The 17,346-nt window shown below is 30.1% G+C and overlaps 1 protein-coding gene across 1 annotated transcript in view; it reads right to left on the minus strand.

Annotated features, from left to right (window-relative positions):
- LOC121121792 (protein eyes shut) overlaps positions 1-17,346 on the minus strand; it is a 57,068-nt gene that overhangs the window by 13,260 nt on the left and 26,462 nt on the right. The window contains exons 2-3 of the mRNA XM_040716767.2: positions 15,996-16,150; positions 15,515-15,628 (exon numbers count right to left, since the gene is read on the minus strand). Coding sequence (XP_040572701.1) covers positions 15,515-15,628; positions 15,996-16,150 — 269 coding nt within the window. The remainder of the gene's footprint in view (positions 1-15,514; positions 15,629-15,995; positions 16,151-17,346) is intronic.

Raw genomic sequence — 17,346 nt, forward strand, 5'->3', positions numbered from 1 at the left:
TACTACCATTCCTTTGCATCATTTTTTGTCTTGCTTCCTTCTCCAGAATGACTTACTCTCGCCTGTTTTAAGTTCAGCTCTAGATTGAAACCGTAGGATGTAGGCAAATATCCATATTTAAAGTGGAAATGAAAAGTTCGGTGATGAATTTTACAGGGAATGAATTTACTAGCACCATTATAAAGATGGATAGATAACCTAAAAAGAGTGACTTTTACTTGATAGAAATAAATATGACAAATAAGTAAACCCTGATTCACATAAATAGGTGTTGGCGAAGGGCAACTTAAGTTTGATTGCGTGTTTTGACAGATATGGATATTGACTTGCAGTCAATATATTTTTTTTTAAAATTGACTTTTTATAACCCTTTGAAATTAATAATAGTTATTGCTCTCAATTTTATTTTAAATTGCATTTTCTAAACTAAAGGACATTCAAAATTCCTAAGGTTTTGTCAAAAAGCCCAAAGCCCCCTCCCCCCCAAAAAAAAAAAAAAAAATCATATTAACGGCTCTGCCCTCAAAGTTACACGACTATGTACTAAATGTTGATTTGTTAAACTTGAATGAGTATCATGCTAGCATTATTAAATAGAAAATAATCCAACAGTTTGAAGAAAATTACATAATGTCCATGTTAGCAGCTGCCTCTATAATGGAATACGGGTCACGACCCCTCGGACTACAATATTTAAATGTTTTTTTTTTTTAAATGTTGGTTTTCTAATTACTAGCATGCCACTGAATCTGTAAAAGGTTAAGTTAAGCTCTCTAGCATAATTACCTATGGAGTTATTTGCGTCTTTGTGCATGCACCTGGCACGGAGGCACAACATAATGCGAAAAGACGAAGCTCTTATTCGAATATAACAACACAAGAATTTTGTATTTGTAATATATAGTGTTGTCAGTTAAATCTGATGAGTATACTTTCATATACATAGATTTCAAGGATACCAAGATATATGTAGATGTCTAAACCTCTTCCATGGTTTAAATCCCCACCCTGTACGTATTTGATATTACGAGCACTTAGTACATCTTGTTTTTTTTTTATTTGCTCAGCTCCTACTGCCAACTACCAGTTCTTTTTTGACCTAATTTCTCTTTAGTTTTGGAAAAGAGGTGTATATCGAAGTTAAATTGATGGTAAGAATAGATAAAAATATTATAATTATTTATCACAGCAACATTTTAAAAATTGTCCTTTGAGATTGGATCAAGCTGTTTATATATATATATTTTTTTATGTTTTGAACAATTTTATCTTGTATAAAATCATTTAGAAGAAAAAGAGGGGAAACGTTATTTGTTATTATAATGTTGTATATATATGTCAATTACTAAACAACAAGACATCTCTTTTTAGGCATTTAAACCTTTCTTTGTTAAATAGTAGCTACTTCTAGGTCGGTGTCAGGAAGGGGCACCCCCTCCTGACTTATGGATTATAAAAGTCGGGAATAATGGGATGTCAGAAATTATTTCATATTTTTGGTCGAACAAAATGTGAAGATCGTTCAAAAAATTAGAATCGACTTTTTAAAATATCTTCTTAAAAATTAAAAAAAATAGGTTTTTTTTTTTTAAATGTCATTAAATGAAATATCTACACAATTTAGAAACAATAAAGGTTCAACCGAGAATACCACTCAGAACTTTATAATTGTCATCATCCATTTTCCCCAAAAAATCCCAAAAATAATCACTGAAATCGCAAGAAAATAACAATAGTTTACAGAATATCGATACAATTTAAGAATGACCCAAAATCGGTTATATTTCATACTCTTATTCAGCGTCAATAATATATGCGTATAAGTTTAAAAAATAATTTTCTTTGTGCGTTTTAAGTATATCTTTGTATCCTTAATGAACATTCCCCTGCTCAAAATTCACTATTAAGGCTATCCGCTTGAACATGTTCTTTCCATTGTATTGTTTAGCTGCAGTTACAATCAGCCTAAAAACAGAACAAGTTCTGAAGGAATTGAAAAAGACCAAACGAGTAGTAAAGTCTTTCAATAAATAAAATTTGAAAATATAATTAATGTACTTTAAAGAAAATAATCAATTATATATATTGTTGCAACCCAAGATTTCAACATTTTGATACAAATCCTCCCTAACGTATATATATATATATTTTTTTTTCCCCGAAAAAAGTCAGTTTATAAAAGAGTTGGAAATTTGTTCCCTCTCTAAAAAAATCCCTTCTGTAATTTTTTTATATATATTAAATCGATTAGAAATTGTGTTTTGTTCAAAGTTTGAATAAGAGAATTTAATTTGATGTGTATTGGCTTATGTAATATGGAATTCTAATGACCTGGAATAACCACATAGACTTTTTATTCCCACATGAGGGGAATATAAAAGCAGTGAACAATAAAGAAAGGGGGAAAAAAGTAAATCTTCTTTTTTACTTCATTCCTTCAAGAGGGCAAAAAAAGGAAAAAAAAGATAAGCTGCATACATTATTATTCAATTAGCTCAGCCGCCAAAACTATCAACAACGTAAGATAATTACTTATATAATTAGGTTTATTTTTTTTAAGTATATTTATGATAATTAAAAAAAAAAACAATTGGGGGAGGGGGGTCATAAATTTATAGAGGAACTACAGCCAATAAACCAAAAGCTTCAATATATATCTCGTATGTAATAATTTGATCAAGCTAGCTAAACTTAATTTTACTTATTGTAATAATTGATAGGGGATGGGAGAGTTGATTATTTTTGTCTTGAAATTTGTCACTTCCATTTGAAAAAAAAATCTCTGAACTTTTTGGATTTTTATGATGATCCGTTTTTAGAAAATACATTGTTTTATGTTGTTTTTTTTAAATTTTATATAAATAATTAAAGAACGACAACATAAAAAAGGGCTTCTAACACTACCCCAGTAGACCAAGGTACATCAGGTAGGGTTGTTGGACTTTTTTGACAAATGTAATAAAATATTTTTGTTTTTTATAAACGTGTAACTATATATCTATATATAAGACATACATTTTTTGAGAAAAGACTAAATTTTCAGAATAATTTTAGAGTTAAAACTATTTTAAATGTATACAATTTGAACAAATTACTTTTTTGTAAAAGATAAAGGGAATTTTTCAATTTTTCGAAAATTATGATATTTACCATTTTTTTAAGGAGAGACGAATATTTTTGAGGGTCATCCGCAGGGGATGGGCTGGAGTACCTGTAGCCCCTCTTTCCAAATCAGGGGAAAATGATGGCTTTGTGTGAAAAAAATGAAATTGTAAAATGCAGAAAAAATAATTTAAGGTCAATTGGTCGAATTCAGGAACGACCTCAAAAAAATTTTTTTCCAAGAAACAATCCCCCCACCCCTCAAAAACAAAAAAAACACCTCCAAACCTCCTGTTTTTATTGCAAAAACTATAAAAAATTCCCCATAAGTGCAGGCCCAATTTATTTTTCACCCCTATGGTTCCGGCACTACTGTGTCAGAATATTAAACGAACATTTATAATTAGTTCATAATTGGAGGGGGCAGGGTCTCTTATTTAGCATTAGTTCTTGTTCAATTGCTTTTGCAGTGTTCCAATGCTCCTAGTATACAAAAAGAATCCGTCCTTATCTACCTACTTTGTAGAAGAGGTTGCGTGGTTTCCAATAAAAACTCGGAACAATTGTTTTCAAATATCCAATAAATTATTATGATTATTATGTTAATATGTAATATTCCCCCCTAAAATATGTTCCCTTCTTTTCATAAGAGACATTCATTCAAAGAAATAGATCTGTTTTAATGACCATCCCTTAAGTAATGAACTTGTTTAATGACTATTATGATAGTAGGAAGGTAAGTGAGTGAGTGGAAATAAGACATAAAGAGGGAGAAAAAGAGAAAATGAAAGCTGTATGTGGAATATCTACCTATTCTTCTACTTTTACACCCTCAAATTGCAGAATGTTACATGTTCAACTATTGATTAAACAAGGAGGTAGGGAACAGAAAAAATGATTTTATTGTTATGATAGTCTTAAGCATTTTCTTGAAGAGCAAAAGAAATAGGAATATTATATAGTTACATACATACATACATACAAGAGATTTACACCTACAAGAAAGTTCTCATGAATTTCTTTACCCAGAAAAATCCTCAATTAAATTATTTCTTAATATAAGTTTCATTTATTTATGAATAATCCACCAAAAATTGGCTAGTTTAGGGGGAAACAAATTTCTAAAGAATTCAGCCCCTTTGTAGTTAATTCTTTACTATATTTAAATTATATTTTGTAGTGGGTCAAATCGAGTTACAAAATTCCTATAACGGAGGATTCGTTACTAGGATCTTCCTTTCTGGTGTGTTGGTTTTTTGACGGATTTTTTTTGACAATTACATTCAAAAAGAAAATACAAATTTGACAAATGATTTTTTTATATTAATTATCTTTTTTTAAAAAGATAATTCAAAAAATTTCATTGGCAATACACATACATTCATTTTTTCAATAAAAAACGTTGTCTTTTCGATAAATTTGACTTCAAGGGTTTTAGTCAAAGGGGGGATGCAGCCCATTATGGACTCCTACCACTCTGTAGTCACAGGCCTGGCATTAAAAAAACAATCCATGCACAATTAGTATTATTATTCAAATGAGGAACATGAGAATTGACAATATCTTATGGGGTACATGGACGTTTGCAGGATTTTATTTTGGGATCGGGTATTTTTTAGAGGAAACAAAGAACTTTTTGGAAGAAATTTTAGAATGATTTTTTTTCAAGGAAAGGCTTAATTTGATCGAATGACATTTTTTATGTTTAAAAAAAATCCCAGGCTTTTTACGTTTAATTTTTTCAGAAAATAAATCATTTTATATAGTGCCTAGTAATGTTGTGTAAGTCTTGCTCTGTTTAGTTTCGGTCCAGTCCAGTCCTAAGAACTTAGTTCGGTCCTTGATGACATCAATTAACTTTTCATTTCTTTTTTTTGATCAGTTCTAGTACTGACAGTCCGAAGGACCGGTCCCAAGCACTGATAGGATCGGTCCTAAGACTAGACTCGACTCGAAAAAATAAGAAAGGACTGACACAACGCTAGTGTTGAGCAGGTCCATTGTTAGCTTTCATTATTGGGGGGGGGCAGCTTAGGCCCAAAAATTATCAACACCATAATATGTACAATTAATAAAATATATAAATTGATTTATTATATAGTTATATATATAAGACTTGACCTTAATGACATAAGTCCGGAATTTGGTTCGGATAATATGTTTATATTGCATTTTATTTACCTTATACCAGGATATAACCTTTAATCCCCAGAAAACAAGGTCCTTTATAGATGCGTTTTAAATTTAATCTCTTTAAAATATAGGAAAAAATGATTTATTCATATTTTTCCTTCAATATTATCAAGTAGAATTGAGATACCGGATTTTTATAGAATAAAGTATTTTAGATTATAAATATATCTTTTAACAATATATACAACAAATTACTCAAATTTGCCTCAAATTAAGAGTAAAGATGTCGCATGCCAATGAAAAACTATAAAAACTGTCTTAAGTTCTTACAAATACGACAATTACGCTTCTGATGTTTGAACAGAATAAAATAAATTTTTAAACTTCAAGGTATTTATAAAGACCTAACCGAATCCTCATATTTCCTGGTATCCCACTTAAAGGCAGTATGCCGGGAATAAGAACCCTTGATACATACATATATATATATATACAAATATCTCTCTAGGAATGTATTTTATAATATAAATTATACAAGAAAGTCATGTAGAATATTTAAAGGGGTATTACAAGGACAATAAAATACAAAACTTATATACTTATTCCCCCTCCTTTCATTGTATAATTTATACTTTTGTTTATTTATACATATTTATGATTCACCTTCTTCTGAGGGTCTAAGACAGTAAATTACTATCCATGCGCTTTTCTTCTTAAAAACACAAGATCATTTATATATTATATTTAAACATTTTCAATAAACTAATACAAAAGTACGGGAATCTTCAAACAATAATAATCCTGTACATATTCTTACATGTTCTTCTGACCTTGTACCTGACCTCCCAAGTCATTTTTTGCAATTCGCAAATCCTATTGAGACTTATTTCCTCGCTTATCTTTATTTATTTTTGTACACACTCCATATCATCTCCCATGAGATTTGACATAATGTGTATTAAATTGTTTCACCTTTATATTCTTAATATAATGTGGATTCATGAAAAAAGGAGAACACTTTTTTTTTCAAAATATAGGAAAATAAGGTTTTCCTACATAAAAACACCATTTAAAGTAATTAAATTAACTTTTTCGGCCCCGTCCTCCTTATGAACTAAAACTATTGTTTATTTTGCAAAAACGCAAATAGTAATAAACCATTTTAAAAGAGTCTGACATGGAATAATGTAATAAATTCCCTCCATTATTTGTCTAAAAATATTAGAACGTGCAATTTGCTTCTAGGTAAATTATTATTATTAGTATTAAAGGGACTTTATTAATGATGGGCTATAAGGTGTGCCATATAATTGGAATACTGAAGCATGTTGTACGGAACTTTTTTATTACTCACTAAACCTCTTTATATGACTAATTATAGTTCAACCTTATACGCGTTGTTCACGTCCTTACATTTATTGTATCACGCAACCTTTTATCCAACAGAGACTTTAAAAAAACTGAAATCACGAGGTAGTTAGCCAAATTAGTCAATCATGCCAACTGCTAATGATCTCTTAAATCCTACCCGACTATAATTTTCATATTATTCTCCACAGTTTTAAAAATGAATTACATATATATATATTAATATTAAAATACTATTTCTATTAACCTAGGGTCAATATAGATATTATATAATATATTTACGACAAGGGCTTTACCAGCAGTTGCATTACTATCCTGGACCTTAAGTATTGCATAACTCTAAACTTCGTTTATTTATCAAAAGAAAAAAATTATGACGTATCAAATGAGATGAGGGAATAAACAGCTGACGACAAAAAACAATAGGTATATTTTTGCCACCTCTCTAAACGCAGGTTACCACATTTACCGTGCGTGTACACGTCTATCTGTATTAAATAGGTCAATAATATCTTAATAACATTGACTAGGTATATTTATATATTACATACATAAATAATATCAAGGAAGAGTTGCTCTCTCAAAAATATCATTTATATATATATGTAAATACTTAAACCTGTAGACGCAAGGTAGATTTGGTAATCCGCCTAAACACAAAAAAATACATTTTATTTTGTTCTCACGTGTCGAGGTTTATGCTTCTTTGCTCCGAAACAGTGTTCTGACTGTTGATTGGTTGAATTGGAATTCGCTCCATGTAGGCTGGGAATAATTTCCATCAATTATTCCATTGAACACAGGGCGTTATCTCGCTAACAAAATAATACCCCATGTATTTTGTTGTCAGCTGTGGATTTCCTTCTCTGACTTGCTAATTTATTATTTTTGTATATAAACGAAGTTAAGAGTTATGCAATAATACCCTATGGTTGGAATACAATTTCTTGTTGATCCTTCGTCGAGTCTATTGGCCGTCGTATTATGTCTTTTAATAAATTTTGGCTATCGTATATAAATAAAAATGTATAGCTAACGCTTTTAATAAAATATTACGAATCAATTTTATATATAGTATTGAATAAAATAGTACGCAGGATTTAATATAAATAGAACTAATGATAGTCTGGGGGTACTTAATAGATAAATAACAGTTGGTATGATTGACTAATTTGAATAACTACCCTACTTTTATGGCTTTTTTCTGGTTTTTTTTTTTAAAGAAAGGTTGTGAGATATAATATACATATATAGTTGCAAAAAATACGGATTTTGGAACTTTTTTTTATTTGTTGAACTTAAAACAATCGCAATATTTTTAAAAAATGAATATGTTTTTTTTAATCACTTTTTATTTACAAAATATTTTTTTTTTATTTGTAGATTCTTGCATATTTTCAATTATGCAATTTTCTTTGTCGGAATAGCTTATACGCATATATATTTCAATGCTCATAGTATGATATACATATATCAAGGCATTGTAGAACTTTATATTAGGGCTCAACTGACTTTCAGCTAAAACTTGCACTTCTCCTTATATTTATTATTTTGACTATGAAAACAGCTGACTAGTGAATTATGGGTATCATTTTAGAAAAATGTAAGATAAATATATTTACAGATAGGGTGATAATCCAGGGGCATCTGCAGGAGGGAATCTCTCCCAAAATAAGGAACCTTTGCTTTTTACTAGAAAATTTAATATTTGATTTTTTTTTTTCAAGAAATATAATATGTAAAATTTAATTTTCTGTGAATAACTATGAATTTTTGTCTGATATATTTAATTTTAAAATTATATTTTTTTTGTGTTTGTACAACTATGTACATTTTACAAAAGAACATATGTTTCACCTTTCAGGAATCGATTAAATTATTATTCTTGCAACCAGAAATATGAAACAAAGTACAGGATTTGTAATGACTTATAGGAAGAAAGAAGTATGTATAATGTTCATGTGATCTTAAATTATTATATGTGACACTCTATTCAATGTTCATATATAGAAAGGGGTCCTTCCAAATATTTTCTTCTAAAGTAAAAAAACAACTTGAATAAATAAACAAATATATATTTATTAATCTACGTTGAACCCTCTCAACTGCTACTCTGACCTGTTCCCTTAACTTTCAATCATAAAAAAGGTAAGAAAACAAGATGGTTACATAACACGGTATTAACGTACATAACAACAAATTATTTACTTGTGACCTCGGGATTTTTCTACTTATTTTCCTTTTAAACGTTGTTTTTTTTTTGTTAGTGGTGGGGCATGACTCATGCGCAAAAAAGAAAAATATTTCACCTGCAAATTACCTCACTAACCTATATACTATGTATTTTGTTATCAGCTGTCAATCCCCTCTTCTGACTTGACATGGCATGGATATTACATAATTTATTCTTTTTGATGAACAAACCAAGTAATGAGTTATTTTATAGATATGCTCCGTTTCCGAAAGGACAGGAATTTTCTCATTTCTAGTAGATCCTTAGTCGTTTATATAATACCAGCTAAGCATTACCCGGTTTTGCTCGGGAGGGAGAGGGAAATCCCATGTAAAATTGTCAAATTAATTGAGAAAAATTAAAAGATACTCAAAAAAATACTTCAATATACTAATAATTATGATATGAATGTTTTGTTGTTGTCTAAAAAGATCCTGATAATTCTAATTCTCTTGGATTCTTCACACTATATCTATACGGTTAAGAAGTAAGGTAATAAGGTAATCGACAAAGTCTCATCATCGCAACTTCCTAAAAAAACCCTCTTATTATTGTCTATTGTAACCTTAGTAGTATTTTTATGAATATAAAAAAAATAATGTGTTTTAAACTTCAAATAACATAGCAACATATATTCATCTAAAAGATTGTTTAGATGAAAAGTACATTTTTTTTTACAACCAAAAATTCCGAAATCGGAATTCACGGAGAAAATTCCAAAAAAACTATTTGCACTAATTTTGCAAAAAATAGCTAAAATCATTTTTTTGGAATAGTAAAATAAACACAAGCCTACCAATATTTTTTTTCGTACTTGAAAAAACAGTTAAGAAGAATAATATTGTTCGAAAAATAACACTCCATGAGCGGTTCATTTATGCAAATATTGCAAAAATGATCTAATGAAATATTACAGAAATTGAAAATACTTAATTGTATCTGTTGCGTTTGCATTTTTTACGTAAAATTGACGTTTGATGAAAAAATGTAAAAAAAAAAAGAAGAGAAACAATTGAAAAATTCTTCAGAAAATGACATATATATCAGTTAAAGATCAATTGTTATTTGCAAATTTATATGCAAACGAGTCTCCAGACAAATTTCTACAAACTTTATTCCATTTAATAATCGCATATTCCATTGGAATGCCATTTTTTGCATCTGAAACAAACGAAATTGAAATTTTCACCAATTTCTTTTTTAGCCCATAACTTTTTTTATTTTGAATAAATTTAGAAAAAGTTGTAATTCGTATAGTTGTATTCAAAACGCCAATCACTTATTGACAAATAACTCACCCCCCTATCTAGTCTCCTTGACCTGCCGAAATAGTTTTTGTGTTTTGGGTATAGCATAAACCCCCTATATGACCTCCCCCAAAATCGGTACCCTACCTGTTCCAGCTCATAAGAGGGAGCCATGCAAATTTTCAGCCCCCTAGGTTCAATGGTGTAGAAACGTATAAAGGACATCCTCAGACATACACACACAACCTCTCTTTTATATTTATATATAAATGCCACAATTTAATCAACTATAGAGACTGTATATATCCCAGCCCAGGGGTTGTTTTGTTTGCTAAAGCGAGTAACAAACGAGTTGGAACTCACGGTCAATACATGTAATAGTATTAAAGACCCCATCCACTATATGCCCGGTTGATATCCCGCCAAACGGGTTGTGTTGTATGCTAATTGGATGACGTCTTTGATGATACCACATGAATTGGCGGCAGGGTCCAATCCGTTTGTTAGTTGTAATGGTATGTAACACAACCCATGGGCTGGGATATCAACTGTGGTTATAGTCGATGGCGTCCCTGATTGTAATACATGAATTGATCAGGGTTGCTGACTTTAAATCAAGTCTTGTAAACATGCTGCATATCCTTTGGGCCGAGCATCAATTTGTATCTCTGGAAAGGGTCTCGGAAGATAATCTAAAACTTATGATTTTAGTGATTTTGTACATTAACGATCTTTTTTGGTTATTATGTACGTTCACTGTTTTGTACAGTTATTATGCACAATAATGGACTTGTTCAGTTACTTTGCACATTGACGGTCTAGTTCAGTTATTATGTAGCATATATTTAAATTGTTTGGAAAAAAATGTGAAAAATTAAATTTCAAAAACTAAAATTTTTCAAAAAAAATTCTGAAATTTACTCATATTCACAAAAAGTTCATTTTTTTGGAAAAAAGTCTGAAAAAATCAATTTTTTGCTCTTCTGCATAATTTGCCGAATGGCTTTTTTTAAGAGAAAATAAATTTTTGAAAAAAAAAAAAAAATTACCTCTTGTACAATTTTTAGTAAAAAGCAAAAATTTCTACTGCCCTTCCAGTCCAAATCCTTCATACCCTTGATAATAGAGCATCTAATAAAATACTATGAAGGATTTAAATATTATAGAACTAAAAAAAAATATCTATATATAATTCATTTTATAATTGGAGTAAATAGTATGACAATGATAGCCTATGAGTACTTACAAAATGAATAGCAGTTGGTATGATTGACTTATTTGGCTAACTACCAGATGATATTGGGCCTTTCTTCTGTTTTCTACTCTAAAGAATATAACTGAATCATACTTTTAACTCATTTGATATATCACAATATTTCTATTTTAACAGATGCATTTTCCAATATATTTCGGAAATAATGAAGGTCAGTTAAAAGAAAATCAAGTATAAAATACAACTTGCCATCTGACATTATCGTGGCTGGGAGCAACCACGATAATTTCATGAAAGTTATTTTCCTAAAAATTCCTCAAATTGTCAGGGTAACAAAGTTGATTTTCCGTTTCTTATATAGATAGGCTACTACTGTCAAATCATATTGTTTCAACTATGACAATAAATTATGTGAGCTTCAGCCTGTGGCACAAAGGCTGTTACATAAGTAGAGTTGTATTAAATATGATCTGCAGGTATGTAAAAAATCCCAGCAAAAAATGTCGGTTTGAAGAATGTTGGGAAAGGTAGCAGCTTAGTTTCTATGACCAGGGGCAACCGCAGGGGTGGGATGGAGGGGCTGTATCCCCCCAGCCCCCCCAAAAGCAATTTATCCTTTTTACCATAAAAAATTTAATATTAATTTCTTTATTTAATTAAATTTTTGAGAAAAGCTATGGATTTGTGAATTTTTTTCTCCAAAAAATTTATTTTTTTGTGAATAGCTGTAGATTTTTTTAAAAAACTTCAAATTTTTTTATTTTTTATGAATAGCTATGGATTTATGAAAATTGATTGTTTGAAAAATAATGTCTTTAATAACTAAATGGATAATAAAAATAACCGTTTTTTCTTGTGAGTCTTACGTTTTTATTTATAGATGTAAGAAAATATATAAAATAATATCAAATGTATATCATTCTGATTTTCAAACTCGTATTAGAAAAATTCTTTAAAAATAAGAAATTGAGGTAATTGCATAATCTTTCGAAAGTATTTATGTCTCTTTCCTACAAAATGACTAAATGTAAGAGAAAATAACATTGATAGATGGGAGTATACAATTTTTATTTCATTTTTATTCAAAAAGGGTTATATTTTAGTTTAATGTCTTTTTTGGCATTCAATTGCGTGTTTTATCTATACTTTTTGTTCAAAAACTACGCAAAATCATCAAAAAAGGCATTTTGGAAAAACTTTAAGGCCGATGAGGCAGGATATAGGACATACTTTGATCCCTGAAAAAATGAAACATTTCAAAATTCAATATATTTTTAAATAGGTTTAATACAGGATAATGTATATACACTGTATATAGGGTGTCAGGAAAAAATGGCAACATAAAAAAAAAGAAAAGTGTCTAAATGGAAAAAATGGCAAGATTCTTTTAAACTGACATAATATTTAACATTTTTTCAATATCTATCATCCAAAAATAACGATTGAAATTACTAATTTGATGATATATATTTTATTCATAATACGAACATTTTAAGGGCCTTTGAATAAATATTAGTGTATTTATGATCAAAAGAAGTGGACTAATACCCACCATGATCAATTACATAAAAATATTGTATTTCTCTGTAATTGAAAGGTAACCATGAGTTAAACAGACACAACAGTTTCACAAATGCCAAACTTATAAAATACAATATACATAGTTAAGAGAAATATAAGGGACTTGAAATCTTTGAGGGCCTGAAACCTTCCCATATAGTTGGCTCTATACGTATCTAAATTAGTTAGATAATTACATGAGTATCGAATACATTTTTGTAGAGCCGTTTCTGTTGTCATAAAATATGTATTTACATACATTTATTCAATAAATAAATTAATTGATGGAATTAAACATTGACAAAATAATTTACAATAATATTTGTTTTACATGTAAATCAAGTTTGAGCTGGATTATCATTCTAAATTGAAATGAATGAATATATAGAGTTATAATACTAATATCTTATATATTCATACTCTTTGATAAATATCACTGAAAACCATTATTATTTATTATAAACGTAGTTATATATTCAAATGCCATAGCATCATACCTACTAAAAAAATACACTTAAAAATTCGTTGAAAGAGCCCATAAGTCACTTTTAATGGTTCTCATACTTGGCTTGATACATTGAAAGTATGAATTCACAGTTCTAGATAAACAACTTTGAGAATTCGAGTCCTTCAGATAACTACGTAAAGCAGCCCGTTTGGTTCTCTTTGGGCAAGAAAGAAGGTGTATGAAGAGACGAAGACCATTGTTCTATTGCAATTTCAGATTTCTACAACATTTCTGAGCTTTACAGTTTTCCTAGCACTCTCCAACGAATCGAACTTTGACTACCTGCCCGAATCCTCTCAGTGGTTTGTCGCTTCACAGCCAACCACCTCTTCTTCTGACACATCTTGGGTCATAACAAAGTGGAAATCGCTGCTCTTGCCTAGTATAGTCCGTCAATCCAAGAGTCGTGACGAATAGTCCATCCGGGCTAATGATATTGTAATTAATAACAGAGAATTAAGGGATTAGAACTCTTTCCATTGGAACCACTCTTATATCAGTTTAAAATAATCTATTCACTTTTTCCATTTAGACACTTTTCCTTTTTTTTATCTAGCCATTTTTTCCTAAAATCGTATAAATCCCTGAAATATGTCATATACATATTTTTGATCAAAGAAATAAGAATGTAGTCATATTAAGTAAAAATTGCAGCCATGGTGCATTTAGTATTGAGTGTGGTTAGCTACGGCTCAGCCAACTAGCGTTAAAGAGACTAAAATACTCCCTGGCTCATTAGTCATATCGTCAAATTTGAGGATAGAACATCATCATCTATTACAAGAAAAACATTAAGAAATACTGATCGTTTCTTGGGTTGTTATCTTCAATGTATTTAGTTTTAGGTAAAGTGTGTCTGTTCGACTCAGACTAATATCTCGGGGCAATGTCGGGTACAACCATTATTTAATAATAAAGCAAGATGGTTCTCTTTGTTTATTTATTGGTCTGAGGAGGACTCATTTTTAACAAAAAGGGTGCTTAGGCAATAATACATAAATACATACGACTAGCTTACATAATTTGTACAAAAAAACGTACTTTAATTATTTGTTTTTTTAGATCATATCTTCGGTATATGAATAGTGATGTAAATCGCGAGTATTTTCTGATCCTTTTCTTGGAATTGGTAATCTGAAGAATTATTTTTTTCCCCTCAATATTTGTGATGATTATTTTACTCCTCAGTAGTGAACTTATTTTCCTACTACATTCAATTATATTCAAAACCTGACTGAACATTTGTGTCTACTCATAAAAGATAGAGTTATAATTGTAAATCCTTGTTGGACTCAGAGAAGAATTGAGGATTAATTCTTTCCCATGTCTTTGTTTATTTCCTTCCCCCCTCCTTGTCACAGCTGATTTTATCTGATCTCCTCCAAATCATTTCTCAAATTGTAAGGGTTACTATGTTGATCTCCGGTTGTTTTTTAACATCCTCATTATACCACAGATTTCCATCTCTAGTTATGAGTGTAACTCCTCGAGGATTGAAATGGGAATGCAATTTATATATATGGAGTGGAATCTGTGTTTATTTCCTGCTTCTCAAAGCTGATTGCAGATTATCCAATGAAGTATAATGACAGCTTGGGGGGGGGTATCAGCTGCTCTCCTCCAAAACATTCTTCAAATTGTCAGGGTGACCATATTGATTTTATTTTCTTTAACATGTCCAAAATAAACACGATTTCCATCACTATCTTTGAAATAAAAGGGTTTTGAATATAAATATAATGTTCGAATCAAAGGATTTCTCTTACTCTGCATAAGTAGTTATTGTAATCGAAACATTGTACTACATTTTGTTTAAAAGTCATACATAGATTGGGAGCCCAAAGAATCGGTCTATATAGAAGATTGAGGTCGAGAAAAATTGAATAGGATTTATTTTGGGACTACAGTCTATGAGCACGGTCTTTACCGAAATATTCGTCCAAATAAGTTTAGAAAAAATCCCTTTAGCCCGAAGTGAAAAAAAATTAGTCTGCCAACGAGTCTCAACACTCACTAATACTACTATTCATATGTAAAGAAACAACGTAACTTTATTTAACAAAAATTAATCGATAATTTCTGCTCATAAATACATATCCTTTATAATAATTATTATCAAAAGCTGGTAAAGATAATGATTTATAACTTACCTGCAAAGCCATTATGACATTCGCAAAAATACCCATTGACGTCATCAACACACGTTCCATTATTAAGGCAGGGATCGGATAAACACTCGTCTATATTGACTTCACAAACTTTCCCTTTCATTTGATAAATAAAGGTTTAATGACATTTAATGAAAGTCATATCAAGCATAAGTATAGTTGGATCGGACCTTGGACTTATCTCCATATCAGTCTCCCTCCCCCCTTCTAGAACTTAGTAAATAAGTTCTAGCCACACACTTCCTTCTTGAAACATAAGTTATCTTGTCTCTTTGAAAGAGGTTATGTTGAATGACGAAAGGACTTAGTAACTACGTCATTTCAGCTGTTGTAGTTATAATAAAAGACCGATAAGTAACGGTCCTAGGATTGGACTGATAGAAATACAGTCTTTTTATTTGTTTTAACCGATCCAACACTAGGCTTAAGGCATTAAACTCATCCAGGAGCAAACTCTACTTACCTCTATATCCGGGAGGACAGGTACAATTGTAGTCCGCAACTTGGTCAATGCAGAGACCACTATTTTTACAAGGATTAGACCAACATTCGTTCCAATCAGTTTCACAATTAGCGCCTGTGTATCCATCTTCACAATAACAGTGATAGTTCCGTGTGCTGTAAGTCATGAAAGAAAAAAAGTCATGATAAACTAGGGTCTTCTGAAAAAACATAAAAAAACTTATTTAAGATTGCCCTTGAACCCCAAGATTTAAAACCAATTAATAGTAACATAAATTCATTAACTTGGAAGCTTGCAAGTCATTTGTCTATACATTGTCGGTTAGCCCCTCCAGTTTTTTTTTGTTTTTTTTTTTTTTGTTTGGGGGTATCTTGATCGGATCTTTTTCTTTTCTAAAAGAATAGTCAACACGGCGGGATAATTAAAGTCACACTTTTTTCTCTTCATTTTTCAAAACAAAAAGAAAAAAAAACCTCTGCCAAGATAAAGTTATTTATCTTTTCTTTTGTTGCTAAGATATGATTGCTTAAGCATTTATTATTATTTTTTTTTTTGAAAAAAAGTAAAGATCAAAAATCCCCACACTCACTTACGTCATCCATTGCATAATAATTCAAAAAGACTCCATCCATCTTGGGGTCTCAAAGTTGATATTAAATGCACAAAATTCCATAAATCTTGATTAAACTACATCAAATGGCTTTATGAAGAAAAAAAGACGTCACACTTGTTTTGAATACTACTTTATGCCTATAATAAATATTATTTATTTTTTAATATAATCAACTTTTGTACTAAAAAATCTAAGAAAATGGCTGGATCTGTAATTTTTTTTCTTTGATTTTTTGGATGGATTAGGAACGAGAAAGGTATGATTATTCTTTTCATTCTAATAGTTAATATTTTGCTAAACAAGATTTGGAAATAAGGTTGTATAGTTCGATGTAATAACATATTTTTAATAGATATTACTTCTTAGGGTTAGATATTTAATAAAACTAAACAAAAGAGGCTAAAGGTCCCCCCTTCTTTGTTGTTCCCTTTTTGACATACAATATTTCTTAATGTAGTAACGGAAAAAGAGTTTTCATTCTTATAAAACATAGCTGTTTAGGCCCCCATAATGGTTGACATCAATAATGCTGATGACAGGTGAAAATGCTCTATAGCAGATTAAAGTCCCAGCGAGTGAAAGTACTGCATTGCAAAGGAAGAAAGTTTGCTATACAGGGTCGTTCAGGTAAATCTGGACCACCTTTAACTGTATTCTGATCAATAAAGGACGCAATTAGAGGTTTGAAATTTTATTTAAAAGTTTTAATAATAATAAAAAATTCATTGAATGTATTTG

This window comes from Lepeophtheirus salmonis, chromosome 7 (assembly GCF_016086655.4).
Source record: "Lepeophtheirus salmonis chromosome 7, UVic_Lsal_1.4, whole genome shotgun sequence".
Taxonomy (NCBI): Eukaryota; Metazoa; Arthropoda; class Copepoda; order Siphonostomatoida; family Caligidae; genus Lepeophtheirus; species Lepeophtheirus salmonis.